General features: G+C 46.8%; 1 protein-coding gene across 2 annotated transcripts in view; it reads right to left on the bottom strand.

The window, feature by feature from the left end:
- The window catches only part of SDK2 (sidekick cell adhesion molecule 2), a 582,140-nt gene that overhangs the window by 327,551 nt on the left and 231,642 nt on the right, over nt 1–22,947 (bottom strand). For both annotated transcript variants that reach the window (XM_040330991.1, XM_040330992.1), the window contains exon 2: nt 8,834–8,993. In XM_040330991.1, coding sequence (XP_040186925.1) covers nt 8,834–8,993 — 160 coding nt within the window. The remainder of the gene's footprint in view (nt 1–8,833; nt 8,994–22,947) is intronic.

Genomic DNA, 22,947 nt, shown 5'->3' with positions numbered 1-22,947 from the left:
CGTCCTGGGAGGAGGGGAAATTATGCTTAGGGGGTAAGCATGCAGTTTAGTAAATTTTTTTGGGGGGGGGGGGGGGTATTTTTTCTTACATATAATATATTTATTAGTTCCTTGCCCACCCCCAAAGACGACGTCATAAAGAGTAACTCCACATTTGTTGAAACACCCCCCCCCCCCCGGGTGATCTCTGTACATTGCAGAGATTGTTACAAACTTTGTAGCAGATTTCTACCTTTTGTTTCTACCTATTAGGAAATAGCTGTTTGCTTCTCTGTGTCCGTGTGTAGAGTGACTGTGTAACGCTATTGGCGTTATGTTGAGCAAAACGAGCGCAGCCTCACCTGTTACAGAGAGCTGCGCTCATCTCCCTGTCTCTGCAACGTCACTCCCTGTGCGCCGCGGCTTGCGTTCCACGCTGGAACGCGGAAGCGCGCCCCAGCGAGTTTCCTGGTTTCCCGCGTCGCACGGGCTATTTAAACGTGCAGCGATGACGGCAGGGTGTTCCGCTATTTTGTTGGACCCCTGCCGTCACCTGGGACCTTCTGCCTCACGCCACGATCTGCTGCCAAGCACCCCTGATGCCTCTGAAGCTCAGTTTATGAGCCTCATTACCGGATCCTCACCACCTTACAGGAACTGGACTTCCCCCTTGCTACAGCGCTCCCCGCAAATCCTGCAAACTTCAGGAATTCCCTGCAAACAGCATCTCCATTACTCAGAGTCCATACACCTACTCCAGGATTCAATCCAATCTTCTACAAACGCAGATTGCAACAGAACCGCAAGTATTCCTATATGAGCATAACATTACTAAGTTAATTCCTGCAGTACTCATCTATAGACTGTGTGCTTATTAACCCTTATGCTGCATACTTGTGACACTAATTCTAACAACAGGATACCTTAGACATTGCTGCTGCTTCTCTTGCTATTGCAAACCATAGACATTGCTGCTGCTTCTCTTGCTATTGCAAACCATAGACATTGCTGCTGTTTTTCTTACTATTGCAGACCATAGACCTTTCTATTGCTTCCACACACACATATGATAGCTTATGCAGTAATAAGCTTTGTTATACATTGTGATTCTCATATAGAGGTTGTGATGAATAAAACCCTAAACTCTTTGATCATATAAAAGAGTGAAGTAGTGGTTATATCTGAGAAACCTCCGCATTTGAGATCCTACTTCAATCAAATTAATCGCAGGAGTGTTACATAATAGCGGAACCATAAAATGGATCCAGCGGAGATTGCAAACCACTTAGTGGGACTGTCACAACGTGTGGACACACTTACTGTTAATCTGAATGACCTGCGCTTAGAAAATGAGGCCCTTAGGGATCAAAATTTTACTCAAGCCAGGGAACGCCCGGAACCTAAAGTCTGCCCCCCAGAATGCTTTTCTGGTGACAGGAAAAATTTTCGCCAATTTATCAGTTCATGTCGGTTAATGTTTGATTTACGTCCACGGACTTATTACTCTGACAGAGTCAGAATTTTGACTTTAATTTCATACCTAAAAGGGGAACCCAGAGTCTGGGCAGATGCCTATGTTGAAGAGCATGGCGATCTATTAGGCGCCCTCAATACTTTCATAGATGAAATGTCCTTACTTTATGAGGATCCTAACAAACAGCTTACTGCTGAAAATACCATCAGGAACTTGAAACAAGGGAAGAGACAAGTGGAGGACTATATCTCAGAGTTCAAATGCTGGTGTCGTGAAACTTTATGGACAGACATAGCTCTCAGAAATCAGTTTCGCATTGGTCTATCCGAGTCCGTCAAGGATGAGCTTGCACGTGTTGAAATTCCAGCATCCCTGGAAGATCTCATGCATCTCTCCCTATCAATTGATAGACGCATCAGAGAAAGAAAGGCTGAACGAGCTAATTACTACCAACCAGCACCAATCAGGAGGTCCAGGTCACCCCCCAAAGAGGTTCCTATGGAAGTCAGTATAGTTAGAGGTCCACTGACCCCAGCTGAGAGACAGAGACGCAGAAGCAACAATCTATGTCTCTACTGCTCCGCCCCTGACCACATGGTCTCTACCTGCCCCATTCTAAGGAATAAAACGGAAGGTAACAACTTCAATATTAGTAGTTTAAACTTGACTAAACCCAAAACTCGTACAAACATTAACCAATACATCTTTCTCACCCTTACTTTACAGTGGGACCAAGATAGTACCACCATTGATGCGATGATCGACACTGGTGCTTGTGGCAATTTTATTGATTTAAGTTTTGTTAATTTAAATAAAATTCCTTTTGAGTCAAAGCAAAACCCCTCGTCTGTCACCTTCATTGACGGATCCGAATCCTCCTTCGGTCCAGTACTGTCTCAAACTGCCCCATTATTAGTTACTTGTGATAATACACATATGGAGAATTTGGTGTTTGACATCATCCCATCACCCTTATTCCCAGTCGTTCTAGGGTTACCATGGTTACACATCCATCAACCAACCTTTCATTGGTCCAAAACTTCACTTTGTTTAGATTCCCCCTACTGTAAAAACATGTGCTATCCCACACATAACTCTCTTTTAAATAATGTAAACGCTGATGGGGTTCCGTCTTATTTAATGGACTTCTCTGATGTCTTCAGCAAAATCAATGCCGAGACACTTCCACCCAATAGAATTTATGATTGTCCTATTGACCTGATTCCAGAAGCTCCTATTCCCACTGCAAGAATTTACCCACTATCACAGCCTGAACTGGGTTATCTTAAGGAATACCTGGATGATAATCTTAGAAAGGGGTTCATTAGACCCTCTACCTCCCCAGCTAGTGCTGCAATATTTTTTGTTAAAAAAAAGGACGGATCTCTTAGACCCGTAATCGACTATCGTTCACTGAATAATATTACGATAAAAAATCGTTACCCATTGCCACTAATTCCAGAACTAATAGAAAGACTGCAAACCTCCAAAATTTTCACCAAGCTAGATCTCAGGGGTGCTTACAATTTAATCAGAATACGTCCAGGCGACGAGTGGAAAACTGCCTTTAAAACCCGTTACGGGTTATTCGAGTGCTTAGTGATGCCGTTTGGCTTGTCAAATGCACCTGCAACCTTTCAACGTTTTATTAATGACATTTTCCGAGATTTACTGGACGTTTGTGTTGTAGTCTATCTGGACGATATTTTAATTTATTCTGACACCTTTGAAGAACATACTAAGCATGTCAGATGGGTTTTAGGCAGGCTCAGAACACATTGCCTCTACGTTAAACTCGAAAAATGTGTCTTTAGTCAGACCAGTGTTTCTTTCCTTGGGTACCAAATCACCCCGGAAGGAATACAGATGGATGATTCAAAGGTTGATTGTATTCTCTCCTGGCCAGTTCCCCAATCTAGGAAGGCCTTGCAGCGCTTCCTTGGCTTTTCAAATTATTACCGTAAATTCATCAAAAACTTCTCGCAGATTGTGAAGCCTCTGAATGCTTTAACAAGTAAAAATGCACCTTTCAAATGGACAAATGAGGCACAAGTAGCGTTTGAGACACTCAAACAATCCTATACTACAGCTCCAATCCTCCAGCTACCTAACCCCTCATTCTTCTTCATTTTAGAAGTTGATGCATCACATTTCGCATTAGGCGCGGTACTCTCGCAACAACAAAATGTGTCTGAACCTTTACATCCAGTGGCTTTTTATTCCAGAACCTTAACCAGTGCAGAAAGGAATTACCCAATTGGAGAAAAAGAACTCCTAGCAATTAGAGATGCTCTGGCCAATTGGAGACACCTTCTTGAAGGGTCCACTCACCCAATCACCATTTTGACAGATCATCGAAATTTGCAACACCTAAAGGCCTGCAAGACCTTGTCTGCCCGTCAGGTGAGATGGAGCTTGTTCTTTGATCGATTTGATTTCCAGATCTCCTATAGACCAGGCACGCAAAACTTAAAAGCAGACTCCTTATCCCGCATGAATGAGGATCGCTTTACCGAGTTACCACCTCATTCTATCATTCCTGATAACCGATTCATAGGAATAACTACTTCTTTTAAACAGTTACTCTCTCAATCCATATCCACAGATGCTTCTGAACTTCCTAATGGTGTTACGAAACAACCAGATGGATTATACACCTATAAAGAGAAATTATATGTTCCTCCTGATTTACGGTTATTGTTACTTAAACAATTACATGATTCTCCTTTGGCTGGTCATCCCGGAATCACCAAGACAATACATCTTGTTAAAAGACACTATTGGTGGCCCCATTTAACTAAAATGGTTCAAGAATATGTCTCTTCCTGCGAGATTTGTGCTAGCAACAAACCTTCTAGGCAACCACCTTTTGGTCTTCTTACCTCCATTCCAATACCCAACAGACCATGGGAGGTTGTATCAATGGACTTTATAGTTGAGCTTCCCCGATCGAATGGGGCTAATACCATCATGGTCACTGTAGACCTATTCACTAAAATGGCACACTTTGTTCCCTTAAAAAATCTTCCAACCTCACTAGAGACAGCAACAGCCTTCATAAACAATGTTCTAAAACTACATGGGTTACCTGCTCAGATTATTTCTGATCGAGGATCTCAATTCGTTTCCAAGTTTTGGAAGGCTTTATGTAAGACATTAAAAATTGATCATAGGATGTCCACTGCGTATCACCCCCAAACGAATGGGCAGACAGAGCGCATTAATCAGATCTTAGAGCAATATTTGCGCTGTTACTGCACTCACCTCCAGGATGACTGGTTTCAACTGCTTCCCCATGCAGAATTTGCATACAATAATTCAACCAGTTCTTCGTCACTATTCTCACCATTTTTTGCCAACTATGGGTTTCACCCAAACAGTTTACCAACTTCATTCCTTTCTAACGAAGTACCTGCAGTTGACGATTATCTCACCACTCTAAAAAACACAATTCCAATCATACGGTCGAACCTAGAAGCTGCGCAAACACGACAAAAACGTAATTATGACCTTCATAGATCAGTACCTCCTTCTTACAACGTTGGTGATCTAGTTTGGCTTTCTACCAGAAATCTACGTCTAAATTTACCATCGAAAAAGTTGGGTCGTCAGTTCATAGGTCCATATCCTATCTCTCAAGTGATTAACCCTAATGCAGTAAAACTACATTTACCCCTTGATTGGAAGATACATCCAGTTTTTCATGTCTCTCTCATTAAACCGTATGTACCCAATCCATTTCCCAATAGGACTGCACGACCTCCTCCACCAGTTGAAATTCTGGGTGAAACAGAATATGAAGTAGAAAAGATTCTGGACTCTAGAAAAAGAGGTTCTGACACCCAATATTTAATACGTTGGAAAGGGTACTCCCAACTTGAAGATTCTTGGGAAAATTCTTCTCACATTCATGCTCCTCGTCTAATTAGACAATTCCATCAGAGATACCCCACTCGTCCTTCACCTATTACTGGAACTGGTGGTGCCCCATTGAGGAGGGGAGTATGTAACGCTATTGGCGTTATGTTGAGCAAAACGAGCGCAGCCTCACCTGTTACAGAGAGCTGCGCTCATCTCCCTGTCTCTGCAACGTCACTCCCTGTGCGCCGCGGCTTGCGTTCCACGCTGGAACGCGGAAGCGCGCCCCAGCGAGTTTCCTGGTTTCCCGCGTCGCACGGGCTATTTAAACGTGCAGCGATGACGGCAGGGTGTTCCGCTATTTTGTTGGACCCCTGCCGTCACCTGGGACCTTCTGCCTCACGCCACGATCTGCTGCCAAGCACCCCTGATGCCTCTGAAGCTCAGTTTATGAGCCTCATTACCGGATCCTCACCACCTTACAGGAACTGGACTTCCCCCTTGCTACAGCGCTCCCCGCAAATCCTGCAAACTTCAGGAATTCCCTGCAAACAGCATCTCCATTACTCAGAGTCCATACACCTACTCCAGGATTCAATCCAATCTTCTACAAACGCAGATTGCAACAGAACCGCAAGTATTCCTATATGAGCATAACATTACTAAGTTAATTCCTGCAGTACTCATCTATAGACTGTGTGCTTATTAACCCTTATGCTGCATACTTGTGACACTAATTCTAACAACAGGATACCTTAGACATTGCTGCTGCTTCTCTTGCTATTGCAAACCATAGACATTGCTGCTGCTTCTCTTGCTATTGCAAACCATAGACATTGCTGCTGTTTTTCTTACTATTGCAGACCATAGACCTTTCTATTGCTTCCACACACACATATGATAGCTTATGCAGTAATAAGCTTTGTTATACATTGTGATTCTCATATAGAGGTTGTGATGAATAAAACCCTAAACTCTTTGATCATATAAAAGAGTGAAGTAGTGGTTATATCTGAGAAACCTCCGCATTTGAGATCCTACTTCAATCAAATTAATCGCAGGAGTGTTACAGACTGTGAAAGGGGGCGACTTTATCATTATTAATCAGCTGCTGCACCTGCAGGGCTCTAATGAGGAAAGTGGCAGGGGGTTGGCATCCCTTTAGATGTGATTTCCCTTTGGGAGAATCTCACTAAAAATGACGTTTCTGTTGCAGGGGACGTCCAAAATCTGACTTTTATCTTAGTGCAGACTTCTAGGAAAAGCAGTGAGCCAATCACACAAGCAGGAAATTACATTTTTTTGGGGGGGGGGGTATACCATCTGTGTGCAGAGCGCCTCCAGGTGGCCATATTGCATTTTACAGAAAATTACAGCTGCTGCAGATTGAAAAGAAAAGATTTAATTAACATTCAAAATGACAATATGACTTGTGTAGTGATTGAATATGTTATTTATTTACCATTGTTTTCCCCGTGGAAGTGGAACTACCCTTTTTATAAATATAAATAAATAAATATATATAAATATAAATAAAACATTATATCGCAATGTGATTGCTGACGCGTTTCTTCTTTATATCCTGGATAGCGGCTTCTTTTGTCCTCCCTCGGTTACTCCCCTCGCATTCCTGATACAACAAATTTTTCTACATTTCTGTAGTGACCTCGGACATATTTATACAGATATGGAGATTGGCAGTGCTGCCCCCCAAGTCACCAATTGCAAATATTTTATTCACACCGGATTTTGATACTTTTGTATCGATAACGATCGAGTCACAATGGAAACTTTGTAAGGAAGTCCAAATCTTTTGCTTTTTTTTTTTTTTGTGGTTAGCTACAGATTTCATTCTGTAGATGGCTACTGTGTTCGCAAGAGAGCGACCATTCAGAGACAGCGACCATTCAGAGAGAGCGATCATTCAGAGACAGCGATCATTCAGAGAGCGCGATCATTCAGAGAGCGCAATCATTCAGAGAGCGCAATCATTCAGAGACAGCGATCATTCAGAGACAGCGATCATTCAGAGAGAGCGATCATTCAGAGAGAGCGATCATTCAGAGAGAGCGATCATTCAGAGAGAGCGATCATTCAGAGAGAGCGACCATTCAGAGGGCGCGATCATTCAGAGAGAGCGACCATTCAGAGGGCGCGATCATTCAGAGAGAGCGACCATTCAGAGAGAGCGTTCAGAGAAAGCGATCATTCAGAGAGAGCGACCATTCAGAGACAGCGACCATTCAGAGAGAGCGATCATTCAGAGACAGCGATCATTCAGAGAGCGCGATCATTCAGAGAGCGCAATCATTCAGAGAGCGCAATCATTCAGAGACAGCGATCATTCAGAGACAGCGATCATTCAGAGAGAGCGATCATTCAGAGAGAGCGATCATTCAGAGAGAGCGATCATTCAGAGAGAGCGATCATTCAGAGAGAGCGACCATTCAGAGGGCGCGATCATTCAGAGAGAGCGACCATTCAGAGGGCGCGATCATTCAGAGAGAGCGACCATTCAGAGAGAGCGTTCAGAGAAAGCGATCATTCAGAGAGAGCGACCATTCAGAGAGAGCGACCATTCAGAGAGAGAGCGATCATTTAGAGAGCAATCATTCAGAGAGAGCGACCATTCAGAGAGAGCGCGATCATTCAGAGAGAGCGACCATTCAGAGAGAGAGCGATCATTCAGAGAGAGCGATCATTCAGAGAGAGCGATCATTCAGAGAGAGCGATCATTCAGAGAGAGCGTTCATTCAGAGAGAGCGTTCATTCAGAGAGAGCGTTCATTCAGAGAGAGCGATCATTCAGAGAGAGCGATCATTCAGAGAGAGCGATCATTCAGAGAGAGCGATCATTCAGAGAGAGCGATCATTCAGAGAGAGCGATCATTCAGAGAGCGCGATCATTCAGAGAGAGCGATCATTCAGAGAGAGCGATCATTCAGAGAGAGCGTTCATTCAGAGAGAGCGATCATTCAGAGAGAGCGATCATTCAGAGAGAGCGATCATTCAGAGAGCGCGATCATTCAGAGAGAGCGATCATTCAGAGAGCATTCATTCAGAGAGCGCGATCATTCAGAGAGCGATCATTCAGAGACAGCAATCATTCAGAGAGCGCGATCATTCAGAGAGTGCGATCATTCAGAGAAAGCGACCATTCAGAGAGCGCGATCATTCAGAGACAACGATCATTCAGAGAGAGCGATCATTTAGAGAGCGATCATTCAGAGAGCGCGTTCATTCAGAGAGCGATCATTCAGAGAGAGCCATCATTTAGAAAGCGATCATTCAGAGAGCGATTAGAAAGCGATCATTCAGAGAGCGATCATTCAGAGAGAGCGATCATTCAGAGAGCGATCTATACATGTAGCAAAGTATTTTGTTAAATATTGTTAAAAAACAGATTTGTTGCTCTAATAAGGAAGTGAAAATAAAAACAAGGAATCTCTGCGGACACGATCTTGTCGGGTACAATGGAGGAAACACTACAATATAATTGCGAGTATCGGATTGGGTGACAGACCTGTACTCCAGGGAGAACTTGGTCAGCTCCTTGTGGTCGTGCAGCCATTTAAATTCCAGAGGCCAGCTCCCCTCCGCCATGCACGTGAGAACCAATCGGTTGCCCTCCAGGTGGACCTGACTCCGCGCCGGCTCCGTCTTGAAGTATGGCGGCACATCGTCTGCAGGAAAGAGAAGGTGGGTGTTTAGTGTCAGCGGCCAATCAGCTCATAGGATTGCAACATCAGCGACATGCAGAGCCCATTCACACGTCCATCGAGTTCAACCAAATTATATATCATTTTTTTATTTATTTTTTATAAAAAAAACTTGCTATTTCTCTTCCGTTCATGGACGGACACAGCAGCCTTTGACCTTAGGAAGCGGATATAACCCTAAGGTCAAAGGCCGCTGTGTCCGTCCATGATCTCAGAGAAATGGATTTTACGGTGAGTACAAAAATCCTATTTTTTTTTAAATAGATACATATAACACAAATAAAGCAAAACAATACATTTTTATATATACATACACACACACATACATACACTTTAAAAGTTTCCACACTTTTTTAGAGTCCATTAAATATTTAAAAAGTGCGGGTGACACTCGGAACGGTTCGGAGCCGTTCAGAAATAGTCGGAATCACTCAGAAATATTCTGTTCCAGAGATCAGTTGTGCCAGAGTATTTCCGAGGCTCTTCGTCGCCAACCCCCCCCCCCCACCTCTGGCCACATGCGGTATTGCATGCCATAAAAGTCAATGCAGAACAAATTATGTTCGTTTCCATTGACTTCTATGGGGAAACTCGCTTTGATATGCGATTGCTTTGGATTACAAGCATTCTCCTATAACGCATTATGCTAGTAATCCGAGGTTCCACTGTACCTGGTTTAAATTAACTTCAAATCAGAGTCCCCTATCAGATCACAGATCCCCCATCACACCTCCCCCCCCAATCACATCAGAGGTCCTCTCATCACATCAGAGGTCCCCCATCACATCAGAGGTCCCCCCATCACATCAGAGGTCCTCCCATCACATCAGAGGTCCCCCCATCACATCAGAGGTCCCCCCATCACATCAGAGGTCCTCCTATCACATCAGAGGTCCCCCCATCACATCAGAGGTCTCCCCATCATATCAGAGGTCCTCCCATCACATCAGAGGTCCCCCCATCACATCAGAGGTCCCCCCATCACATCAGAGGTCCTCCCATCACATCAGAGGTCCTCCTATCACATCAGAGGTCCCCCCATCACATCAGAGGTCTCCCCATCATATCAGAGGTCCTCCCATCACATCAGAGGTCCCCCCATCACATCAGAGGTCCCCCCATCACATCAGAGGTCTCCCCATCACATCAGAGGTCTCCCCATCACATCAGAGGTCCCCCCCATCACATCCGAGGTCCTCCCATCACATCAGAGGTCCTCCCATCACATCAGAGGTCCTCCCATCACATCAGAGGTCCCCCCATCACATCAGAGGTCCTCCCATCACATCAGAGGTCCTCCTATCACATCAGAGGTCCCCCCATCACATCAGAGGTCTCCCCATCATATCAGAGGTCCTCCCATCACATCAGAGGTCCCCCCATCACATCAGAGGTCCCCCCATCACATCAGAGGTCTCCCCATCACATCAGAGGTCTCCCCATCACATCAGAGGTCCAGTGTCATCTTAAGAGCATTATAGGCCCCCGGGCAATACAGTGCACAGGGGCCCTTTCTACACAATCACGCACGAGAATTTACTGACAAAAATGATACAATTTACTGGCAGAACCACATTTTTTACTGCCAGTGCAAAAAAGTACCTAAAATACAGTTTTCAGTGCCGAACAATGCAAATGTCAGTATTTAAACTATAAACATATACAGTAGCTAGTGCTATTAGCAATGTGTTTAAGTTAAACAAAAGTAAAAAAAAATGTCTTCATTGACATGAAGGTCAGGTTACTATAACCCAGCCAGCACAGAGTTTCCTCTTACATCAGAGTCTGCAGGATTCCCCCTTACAGTAAAAGGGAACTCTTATGTAAAAGGGGAACGCTGCAGATCATGATCTAAGGAGGGAACTCTGATGTGGAGGGGGGTTCTGGTGACCAGAGACCACCTTATATCAGAGTCCACTGCTTTCTCTTTCCCACTTACATCAGGGTCCGCAGACTGAGTTCCCCCTTGCATTGTAAGGGGGAATCCTGCAGACTCTGATGTAAAGGGGAATTCTGATGTGGGGGGCACTCTGGTGAGTAAATACACTAAGGTAAGGGGGGTCACTAATATAGGAGGGGGAACCTTTATATCAGTGCCCCCTTACATTTTTTTTACATCAGCAACCCCCCGCACTCGTGGAGGACCGGATCTTCTCTGTGATTTCCGCAAACTGGACATTGGCAGTTCTAACCCGTCACTCTCCACAATTTTTTACTGGAGTTGCTGGGCAGCCGGTGGGGCCCCCCAGGCAAGCGGGGCCCCCGGGCAACTGCCCGGCGTGCCCAATGGAAAAGATGGCCCTGCAGAGGTCTCCCCATCATATCAGAGGTCTCCCCATCACATCAGAGGTCTCCCCATCACATCAGAGGTCCCCCATCACATCAGAGGTCTCCCCATCACATCAGAGGTCCCCCATCACATCAGAGGTCCCCCATCACTTCAGAGGTCCCCCCCATCACATCAGAGGTCACCATTACATCAGAGGTCCCCACATCACATCAGAGGTCCTCCCATCATATCAGAGGTCCTCCCATCACATCAGAGGTCCTCCCATCACATCAGAGGTCCTCCCATCACATCAGAGGTCCCCCATCACTTCAGAGGTCCCCCCATCACATCAGAGGTCCCCCATCACATCAGAGGTCTCCCCATCACATCAGAGGTCCCCCCCATCACATCAGAGGTCTTCCCATCACATCAGAGGTCCCCGCACCACATCAGAGGTCCTCCCATTACATCAGAGGTCCTCCATCACATCAGAGGTCCCCTATCACATCAGAGGTCCCCCATCACATCAGTGGCGTAGCGTAAATCACCCGGCGCAAGCCCGCCTAATTCAAATTAGGCAGGTAGGGGGCGTGTAGCATGTAAATTAAGCGCGTTCCTGCGCCGAATGTACTGCGCATGCGCCGTCCGTAAAATATCCCAGGGTGCATTGCTCCAAATGACGTCGCAAGGACATCATTGGTTTCGACATGAACGTAAATGGCGTCCAGCCCCATTCACGGACGACTTACGCAAACGACGTAAATTTATAAATTTCGACGCGGGAACGACAGCCATACTTAACATTGGCTGCGCCTCATATACCCAGGGACAACTTTACGCCGGGACAAGCCTAACGTAAACGTCGTAACTTTACTGCGTCGGCCGCACGTACGTTCGGGAATTCGCGTAAATAGCTAATTTGCATACTCGACGGGGAAAACGACGGAGGCGACACCTAGCGGACAAAAAAAAGAAAACATTGAATTTAAGATCCGATGGCGTAAGAGACTTACGCCTGTCGGATCTAATGGATATCTATGCGTGACTGATTCTAAGAATCAGTCGCAAGGATACAACGGCCCAAATTAGGACTTACGACGGCGTACATGGCGTTGCGCCGTCGTAAGCCCTTTGAGAATCTGGGCCTTAGTTTCTTGCTGCAGAGAGAAGAGAGTAGAAACATCAGTGTCCGGGCACCCCAGGCAGCAGGGCGCCCTAGGCGGCTGCCTAGTTTGCTTAGTGGTAGCACTGACCCTGTGCTCCGGCACGATTGGATAGGGGGGCGACTTCTCGACAGAACACCGGAATGTGTTGCTGTCAGTCCCTCTTTTTGTTGAACCCATTTCTCCCCCCAACGCACGTTTCGCACGGCGGGGGCCGCGGGAGCTTCCGACCGAGTTTACCAACTAATTTCGGAGTGGCGGCGTTCCCGGCCTTCACCAACACTCATGATTAATACATGAAGCCTGAAATATGAAAAGGAGCCGCAACAGGAAAGAAAGAATTTCAAAACACGAGCGAGTGATGCGCACAAAGAAAGCGAATTTCAAAAAGCTGCAGAATGGAGAACAAAAGGTCAGGAGCGGAGAGCTGGGGAGATGATGAGAAGTAATCCGAGCCGGCGCGTTACAGAGCCGCCGCAACCGAGCGCCCATCGACCGTGTGTAGAGACACACCGCTCAGCCAATGTCTGGGTATAACGTTACTATAAACACGCAAACAAACACGCCAAAGCACGAAAAATCCCATCCGCCGGAGGACGACTATACATCACCGGGGACCTCGGGCTCACCAGCATCATCCGGTGCCCACAAGGTGTACTGCAGCTTCTCAGCTTAAATTGAAAAAGGAAAAAAATAAAAATTATTTAAAGGACAAATGAAAAAATAAATATTCGCTACATTCCTGGAATACATAAACTTCTTGTTTATCCTTTTTATTCAGAGCTCCGGCCCAAAATAACAAGATTAAAATGAATAGTCCATTGAAAGATAAAACAACAACAACACTGGCTTTTACTGCAATAGTCCCCGTGCAGTACTTCTTCTCTGCCACTAGATGTCCTCAGTCTGATAGTTGGCATTATTCAACCCACTTCCTCTGAGCCCATGTCATCATGGACCCACCCCCCAGCCTGTGACTGGACAGTGAAATGAGAAGCAGCACAGTGACGAGCCCATCTCTCTGGTACTTCACTCTCTACACTTCAGAGGTCCCCCATCACATCAGAGGTCCCCCATCACATCAGAGGTCCCCCCATCACATCAGAGGTCCCCCCATCACATCAGAGGTCCCCCCCCATCACATCAGAGGTCCCCCCCCATCACATCAGAGGTCCTCCCCATCACATCAGAGGTCCCCCATCACATCAGAGGTCCCCCATCACATCAGAGGTCCCCCCATCACATCAGAGGTCCCCCCATCACATCAGAGGTCCCCCCCCCCATCACATCAGAGGTCCTCCCCATCACATCAGAGGTCCCCCATCACATCAGAGGTCCCCCCATCACATCAGAGGTCCCCCCCCCATCACATCAGAGGTCCTCCCCATCACATCAGAGGTCCCCCATCACATCAGAGGTTCCCCCATCACATCAGAGGTTCCCCCATCACATCAGAGGTCCTCCCATCACATCAGAGGTCCTCCCATCACATCAGAGGTCCTCCCATCACATCAGAGGTCCTCCCATCACATCAGAGGTCCTCCCATCACATCAGAGCCCACCCATCACATCAGAGCCCACCCATCACACCAGAGGTCCCCCCCATCACACCAGAGGTCCCCCCCATCACACCAGAGGTCCCCCCCATCACATCAGAAGTCACGCCCATCACATCAGAAGTCACGCCCATCACATCAGAAGTCACGCCCATCACATCAAAAGTCACACCCATCACATCAAAAGTCACACCCATCACATCAAAGGCCCCCCATCACATCAAAGGTCTCCCATCACATCAAAGGTCCCCCATCACATCAGAGCCCCCGACCCCATCACATCAGAGTCCTCTCATTATATCAGAAGTCACACCCATCACATTAGAGGTCCTCCTATCACATCAGAGGTCCTCCCCATCAGTCTTGAGGAGTGGGCTTTCCTAGGCAGGCTGTATTTGCAAAGACAATGCTCACATGTGATGATGAGCCTCCACAATTGAATGACATCAAATGCTGGGCCAGGGAAAGGGCTACACGAATGAGGTCATCCTCCAGTTAATGCTGCAGCTTCTAATGCACAAGGTGAGAAGCTCACAGCGTGCAGTGAATTCAGAGAAAACCATTTCAGCATACCTCCCAACTTTTTGAGATAGGAACACAAAGTTGAAAAAGTATGTAGACATAAGACACACACCCTGCCACACCCCCTTAAAGGAGAATTATACAAAAAAAAAATTGTTAAATCCACAACTGCATTTTGTTTACTATTCCTTTATACTGGGGTTTCGAAATTTACAAATGCAGCATTTTAGAAATGGGATGAAAGGTTTAGCGCTGGGAAACACTTTTCGAAAGATAAAAAGTCCATTTTATATACAACTATAGAGATCAGACCAAAGTGAGGGACAAATGAGGAGGAAAGAGGGACAGAGGGACATTGCTCCAAATCAGGGACAGTCCCGCAAAATCCGGGACAGTTGGGAGCTATGATTCCAGTCCAGGAGAGGAGCCAGTACAACTGTGCAAGGCTGGGGGCAGGGGGTAGGGGGTGGGGGGTAGGTGGTGGAGGGTTCAGATTTAAAGGAGGTGAAGCTCGGAGCCATTTTAGTCGGAAGTGTTGGGGCCCAATGCTCTGATTCAGGGTACTACTTTGCTTGGCCAGTAAATAGGAAACATGTTACCATTGGTATGAACAAGAAGGAGAAGGTGGAAACCCCTCCAGAACTGGCGTACGATGTTACACGTGGATATTGGATAACAGAAAATAAAAATCTGCGCCGCACGCGTTTCGTCCCCCTCCGCAAATCCTCCTCCCCCACCCATCCCATCATGTTCACCTCATCAGGGGAGATTGCAATCAATTTTGTTTTGCCTTTTCTTTTTTTTTCCTGTTTCTACTCCTCTCCAGACTGAATGTTTAAAAATAAATTCCCGTCCCGTTTCGCGCCCAGCGGGGCTGTAATCCGACGCAACCAGCAAAAGCAGACACTTACTCAGATTGCCAGGCACGCCGGGGGTCTGAGAGAGACAGAGATGCTTTAAGCAATTACGGTATACTTTACATCTCATCCTGCGAGGTTTGTGTGCTGTTGGATTAGCGGCAAACGCGGCATTGTGTTGTGTGGTGGAGAGGTGAGCTACGCAGCGCCACGGGGAGACTTCTACAGCACCGAGTGTTGTTAACATTTTTCCCCGCTACATAAAAAGATGGAAAAAGAAAAAAAAAGTAAGCCGGCAACCTCAGCACTCCAACGAACAGTGCTACTTCAAATCCCAACAACCCCCCTGATTCTGGGAGCCATGCCTGTGGCTGTTAGACTCTTGCAATGCCTCATGGGGGTTTGTAGTCTCTCACCACAGCTGGAGTGCCGGGGGTGTCTACCCCTACCTTAATCTACAAATTATTTTTAATTGTATCAAAAAACTAAAAAACTTTCTTTCAAGTAGAAGTAGGAACTGGATGTGCCCAGAGGAAGGCGCCAACATGTTTCAGGGGTTCAAAGGGGCCCCCTTCATCAGGACTCCGTATTGGTGATGAAGTGTGTACTGGACTGATAGAGGGATCCTGAGGGGTGATTAGAAGGACCTCTCCAGAAGGAACTTTTTCTTTCTTTCTTTTTTTCAGAAGGATCTTTTTAAGTAGAAGTAGGAACTGGGTGTGCCCAGAGAAAGGGGAATCCTGGGAGGACCCTGAGGGGTGATTAGGACCTCTCCAGAAGGAACTGGGTGTGCCCAGAGGTCGGGGAATCCTGGAGACATCCTGAGGGTTGATTAGGACCAACTTTTTCAAGTAGAAGTAGGAACTGGATGTTCCTACAGGAAGGGGAATTCTGGGAGGACCCTGAGGTGTGCCCAGAGGTACCTGCCGATTTTTAAAGAAAAACAGAGATTTTTACATACTGTCCCTGGTTTTTCTGAGGGTTGCAACCCTGATGGGGCCCCCTAGTGGCATGGGGCCCTCGGGCAGTGCCCAAATGGTCAGTCCGCCCCTGGTTGGGAGCTTTGTGTGACTTCCAGTTTCCCAGGGGCAACTGCGCCCCCCATTTCCTGTATGGGTGTCACGATGACAGGAAGTGAAAGAAAATGTGTCCAATAAGGGTCACAGACCGAAAAACGTAAAAAAAAAGTCAGGCTTTTCATTTAAGGAGGCGGGGCAATGACCCTCTAGGAATATTGAGGGGACGGGGAAGTGACCTCTCTAGGAATATTGAGGAGGCAGGGAAGTGACCTCTCTAGGAATATTGAGGAGGCGGGGAAGTGACCTCTCTAGGAATATTGAGGAGGCGGGGAAGTGACCTCTCTAGGAATATTGAGGAGGCGGGGCAGTGACCTCCCTAGGAATATTGAGGAGGCGGGGCAATGACCCTCTAGGAATATTGAGGAGGCGGGGCAATGACCCTCTAGGAATATTGAGGAGGCGGGGAAGTGACCTCTGTAGGAATATTGAGGAGACGGGGCAATGACCCTCTAGGAATATTGAGGAGGCGGGGCAATGACCCTCTAGGAATATTGAGGAGGCGGGGCAGTGACCTCCCTAGGAATATTGAGGAGGCGGGGCAATGACCCTTTAAAGATATGACGACTGATTCAGAAAGTGGTGTAGCATGGGTGCTCAACCTGTGGCCCTCTCCAGCTGCTGCAGAAGTCCCATCATGCCTCTGCCTGTGGGAGGAGTCATGCTTGTAACTGTTAGTCTTATGGGACTTGCAGTTCCGCAACAGCTGGAGGTCCACATGTTTAGCACCCATGGCCTTAAGTGTACGGGCACGGTCATCTTTAATACCCGTCGGACCCCGGGCAAACATTTTTGTTGGGCCCTCCTGAACCCACTTATCATCAGCTATTTGCGGGTAGTGGGGGCTCAAGAGGCAGCTGCATTGGTCCCCACAACAGTGACTGGGCCTTGGGAAGCTGCCCCTTTTGCCCTGCGTTAAATGGGGCCCTGTATACGGGGGACACCGGGGGAACCAAGAAGCTCCAGCACTGGGAAAAAAAATAAAATTCAGATAGCGTCTCGATGACACAACGCGTTTTATTCGCAGCGGGTTTCCCCTTTATATTTGTTTTTTATAAACTTTGCGGGGGAAATAAAAAACATTTCAGGATCAAAACCACGCCGCAAACGTGTTTTGAAGTTTCTGGAGATCAAACCGATTCATGACATCCCTTCTGGTGAATTATAGATGCGACAACGCTGAACTCATGATACCTATCCCTTCCGTACCGCCGGCGACTAAATCGTAAGCTCTTGGGACCGGCCTTCCCCTTTCTTGTGCTGACAGGTCTGATTATCTCAGCCAGGCATATAAAACTATCAGAGCGGCCATTAACAAAACCGACTCTGGGTTCTAAGCGGAACCCTTTCGCGCCCCCCCTCCCCCCCAACCTGGCGGAGTGCGTGATTCATTCGTCAGGCGCCATGTATATTTGATGAGCTCTGGCTGGCCCTGCAGCGCCGCTCAGCCGAACAAACTCCAAATTGTCAACTTAAACATTTTAAATGTTTGATGTGCGCGCTGTGCGCTCGGGGAAACCAATCACCCACGGCTTATACGTCGCCGAGCCCCACCAGGAATTATTAATCAGAGGCAAGATATTTCACCGGAGTCGGGGAACCAAATTGTTCCCTTGTAATTTATGTCGTGGTGTAGATTGTCGGGTTAACTCTTCCAAGCGGGGGGGGGGGGGGGGGGGGAGGGGGGTAAGGACGACCCGCCCATGGGAATTTTCTGTTAAAGGTAAAATTATAAATTTTATAAATAGGTACTTTTTTTAAACCACTTGCCGACCATCTAACTGGGAATGTACGTCATGTTATGGCTGCAGCTGGATGCCATAGGCCTGGTATCATTCTTTCCCTTAGGCGGTCGGCTGTCAGACAAAAGTGATCCCAGAGGAAAAAGAAGCGAGAGAGAGGAGAGAAAAGAAGAGTGATAGAAGAGATAAGAGGAAAGAAAATGGAAAGAGTACAGGAGAGAAAAGAGTGAAAGTGGAGACGAGAGGAAAGAAGAGAAGAGCGAGAGAGGAAAAAAGAGAAGAGCGAGAGAGGAGAAGAAAAGAAGAAGGATAGAAGAGATAAGAGGAAAGAAAACGGAAAGAGTACAGGAGGGAAAAGAGTGAAAGTGGAGACGAGAGGAAAGAAGAGAAGAGAGCGAGAGAGGAGAGGAAAGAGAAAAGAGCGAGAGAGGGGAGGAAAGAAGAGAAGAGCGAGAGAAGAAAGGAGAGAAGAGCGAGAGAAGAAAGGAGAGAAGAGCGAGAGAAGAAAGGAGAGAAGAGCGAGAGAAGAAAGGAGAGAAGAGCGAGAGAAGAATGAGAGAAGAAAGGAGAGAAGAGCGAGAGAAGAAAGGAGAGAAGAGCGAGAGAAGAAAGGAGAGAAGAGCGAGAGAAGAAAGGAGAGAAGAGCGAGAGAAGAAAGGAAAGAAGAGCGAGAGAGGACGGGAAAGAGGAGCGAGAGAGGAGAGGAAAACAGAGTGATAGAAGAGATAAGAAGAAAGAAAACAAACAGAGTACAGGAGATAAAAGAGTGAAAGTGGAGAGGAGAGGGAACAAAAGCAGAATAAATGAGAGAATAGTGGGAGAAGAAAGAAAGAAGAGAAGAGAGGGAGAGGGGAAGGGAGGAGAGGGGAGGGGAAGAGAGAGAACAGAAAAGGTATAGGAGAAGAAAAAAAAGGAGGAAAAAGAAGAGACAAAAAGGAGAGGGAAGAAGAGCGAAATAAGAGTGGGAGGAGAAGAGGAAAAAAAAAAGAACAGTAGGAAAGAGGAACAATAGCGGAGTGGAAAGAAGAGTGGAAGTGGAATGGAGAACAGTACAACAAGAGAAAGAAGACTGAGAGGAAAGAATAATGAGTAAAGAGAAAAGAAGAAGGGAGAGGAGTAAGACAGGTGAAAAAAAAGAGGAAAGGGGAAAGCAAAGAATAGGGAAAGAATGGTGAGAGAGGAGGATAGGATAGAAGAGCAAACAAGAGAGAAAGGGAGCCAAAAGTGAAAGAAAAGAGGAAGGGAGCTCAAAAGAGAAGAGACAGGTAAAGAGAGGAGAGCAGTAAAGAAAAAGAGAGGAAAAGGGGAGGATAGAGAAGGAAGGAGAGGAGAAGAGAAAAAAAGAGAGGACAAGAGAAGAGAGAAGAGAAGAAAAGAGAAGGGGTTGAGAGGAGAGAAGGAAGAGGAAAGGAAAAGGAGAGGAGAGAAGAGAAGGGACAAGAGAGGAAAGGAGAGGAGAGGGGAGAAGGAAGGGGAGGAGAGGGGAGAAGCAAGGAGAGGAGAAGGGAAAAGAGAGGAAAGAAGAGGAAAGGAGAGGAGAGGAAAGGAAAGATGAGGAGAGAGAAAGATGGAGAGAGAAAGATGGAGAGAGAAGAAAGGAAAGGAGAGAGAAGAAAGGAAAAGGAGAAGAGTGGAAGAGAGAAGCAAAGAGAAGGTAGGAGGAGAAGGGAAGGGAAAAGAGGGAGGTCTGGAGAGAAAAATGAAAAGTAAAAAGTGACAAAACAGGAAGGGAACAATAGAAGAAGAGTTTTTGGAGTAAAGAAGAATATGATAAAGGGTGAGAGATGATAGGTCTTTGTAGGAAACAATTTAGAGGAGATGTGGGACCTCCATTCTCGGGTCTCTTATGGAGAGGACATTATGGGAGAACTTTAGGCGGTGACACTCCCGGTCGCCATTCTCTGTCACGATGACGTAAAGATGCGGCCCGCCTTCCAGAGGAGAGGAGCGCGGAAAGCGTCCCTCGGGCAAGGAAAGGATTGAATTAATCCCCGGAAGATCTCGTTTAGATAGCTAGCTCTGCAGGGCAGGGGCGCTCTCTTATCTGATCCAGGCCGCGCTGCTCTCATAATTTTATTAGCCCGGCGTTGTGCGCGACTCATAAATAACCATGTATAGATTCCGCCTCCGGAGCGCACAGTACAAGTGGTCAGTGACATTAATAGGATATCGGAATGTAGCCAAGGAAATTATCATATCACAAGATGAGCCGGTACAGCCGAAGCCGCCCGCCGCTACACAGCGCCGGAGGCCCCCCGAGCCGCATTCAGCCTTCCAGTCCGCCATCTAAACTCCTTATCTTACCGATTCTCAAATGTTCACTCGTTGGACCCATCGTATATTTTGTGCCGGCGTAACACTTCCGGGTGTTTTATTAACTCTCACAGTATTCCCCTGACCACGCCAATTCTCTCCAAAAAGGATGGCGCCATTTTGCCCAGGCATCACCCAGAGTCACCATCTACTTTAGATAAATCATCTCTATACAATGTACAGTCTAGGGTGACCACATTTCCAAACTACCATTCAGGGACACCCTCCCTTCCCAAAAATCAGCTTGTGCTGTAACGAATCACAGCACAGTGATTGGACACAAGAGGCGGGATTTATGATTTCTCCAATCACAAGCAGGGGGTGGGGACTGTGCTCCTCCAGGCATTCCCGGCCAGGACAAGTACTGTCAATAAAATTATCAATATTGAAAACTATGGGGCAGATTCTCGTTCAGAGGCGTAATTTTGTGCGCCGTCCGTGGAATTTCCCAGTGTGCATTGCTCCAAAGTACGCCGCAAGGACGTCATTGGTTTCGACGTGAATGTAAATGCCGTCCAGCCCCATTCACGGACGACTTACGCAAACGACGTAACTTTTTCAAATTTCGACGCGGGAACGACGGCCATACTTAACATTGGCTGCGTCTCATATAGCAGCGGCAGCTATACGCCGGGAAAAGCCTAACGTAAACGTCGTAACTTTACTGCGTCGGTACGTTTGGGAATTCGCGTATCTAGCTAATTTGCATACTCGACGTGCAATTCGACGGAAATGCCACCTAGTGGTCAAAAAAAAAATGCAGTTAAGATCCGACAGCGTAAGAGACTTACGCCTGTCGGATCTAATGGATATCTATGCGTAACTGATTCTAAGAATCAGACGCATAGATACGACGAGTCGGATTAGGACTTACGACGGTGCACATGGCGCGGCGCCGTCGTAAGTCCTTTAAGAACCTGGGCCTATATTTTTTTTCCTCCTTTCCTTTTTTATTTTAGGTAATAATGGTCGGGAATAGTGAAAAAAACAAAACAAAAACAAAACAAAACAAGAAGAATAATAATCCCCGGCCCCCGATCCATAATGGGCCATTACATGCAAGCAAACAGAAATAAATACTCCAGCACACGGCCAGCGCTGCGTTCCGACCACCGAATGCAATTTTGCTAATCCTCTTGACTCCGGGACGCCACTGGCCGCAAATGGCTGCAGCCTGATTACGGTCAATTGCTCAGCAATCACAGCTCAGGCGTTAGTCCGGGGGAGCGGGGCCTCAATCTTCGGTGAAAGGAGGCAATCTGCTTCCGCTAACAACCGCTTCAGATGTCATTTTTACATTATCGAAGGTCCCGAGGAGCAAAAAAAAAAAAAGATTTACGCGGTATACTCCCTGGCAAAGCATTTAATCCTACCTGCCTGTGCACCAAAAAAAATTAAATTTATCTTAAAGCCGATGAGAAAAAAAAAAAGCAAAAAAAAAAGCAAACCAAAGAACTTCCTTTTTTTTTTCTCGTCGCACTGACGCTGAAGAAGGTTTGATGAGCCGCGCTTGTTGTCACAAAAAGGTGAGAACGGTTAACGAGCGCTCTGTACTTGCAAGTGTGGCACGGTAATGAGATTACACCTGCGAGCGACTCTCGGCTAATACTAAAGAAAAAAGAAAAAAAATAAGAATTTCCGACATTAGAGAAAGTTTCGGAGATCTGGGTGCAGCAGATAAACTGAGAAGTGGACGCAAAGACGCCAGAGTGAAAAGCAGTCGGCGCAGAGGCGATGGGTGCAGTGCGGTGACCCGCACAACAACCAATCAAGTTGTAGAGCTGTGGCAGGAGCTCTGCTTGTCATCAGGATAGCAACCAGTCATCAAGAGCCCAACCAACCGGATCTGGTGCTTTACCGGTCATCAGGAGCCCAACCAGCTAATCAGGAGCTTTATCTTTCATCAGGAGCCCAACCAGCCAGTCTGGTGTTTTACCTGTCATCAGGAGCCCAACCAGGTAATCAGGACCTTTATCTTTCATCAGGAGCACAACCAGCCAGTCTGGTGCTTTACCTGTCATCAGGAGCCCAACCAGCCAGTCTGGTGCTTTACCTGTCATCAGGAGCCCAACCAGCCAGTCTGGTTCTTTACCTGTCATCAGGAGCCCAACCAGCCAGTCTGGTGTTTTACCTGTCATCAGGACCCCAATCAGCTAATTAGGAGCTTTACCAGTCATCCGGAGCCTAACCAGGTAATTAGGAGCTTTACCTGTCATCGGGAGCCCAACCAGCTAATTAAGAGCTTTACCTGTAATCAAGAGGTCAATCAGCTAATCTGAAGCTTTACCCATCACCAGGAGTCAAGCCAGCTAATTAGGACCTTTTACCTGTCATCAGGAGCCCAACCAGCCAGTCTGGTGATTTACCTGTAATCAGGAGCCCAACCAGCCAATCAGAAGCTCTACTTGCCATCAGGAGCC

The sequence above is a fragment of the Rana temporaria genome, chromosome 12, assembly GCF_905171775.1.
Source record: "Rana temporaria chromosome 12, aRanTem1.1, whole genome shotgun sequence".
NCBI classification, from domain to species: domain Eukaryota; kingdom Metazoa; phylum Chordata; class Amphibia; order Anura; family Ranidae; genus Rana; species Rana temporaria.
The sequence above is the reverse complement of the archived record's forward strand: the minus strand, read 5'-3'. Positions and strand labels throughout refer to the sequence as shown.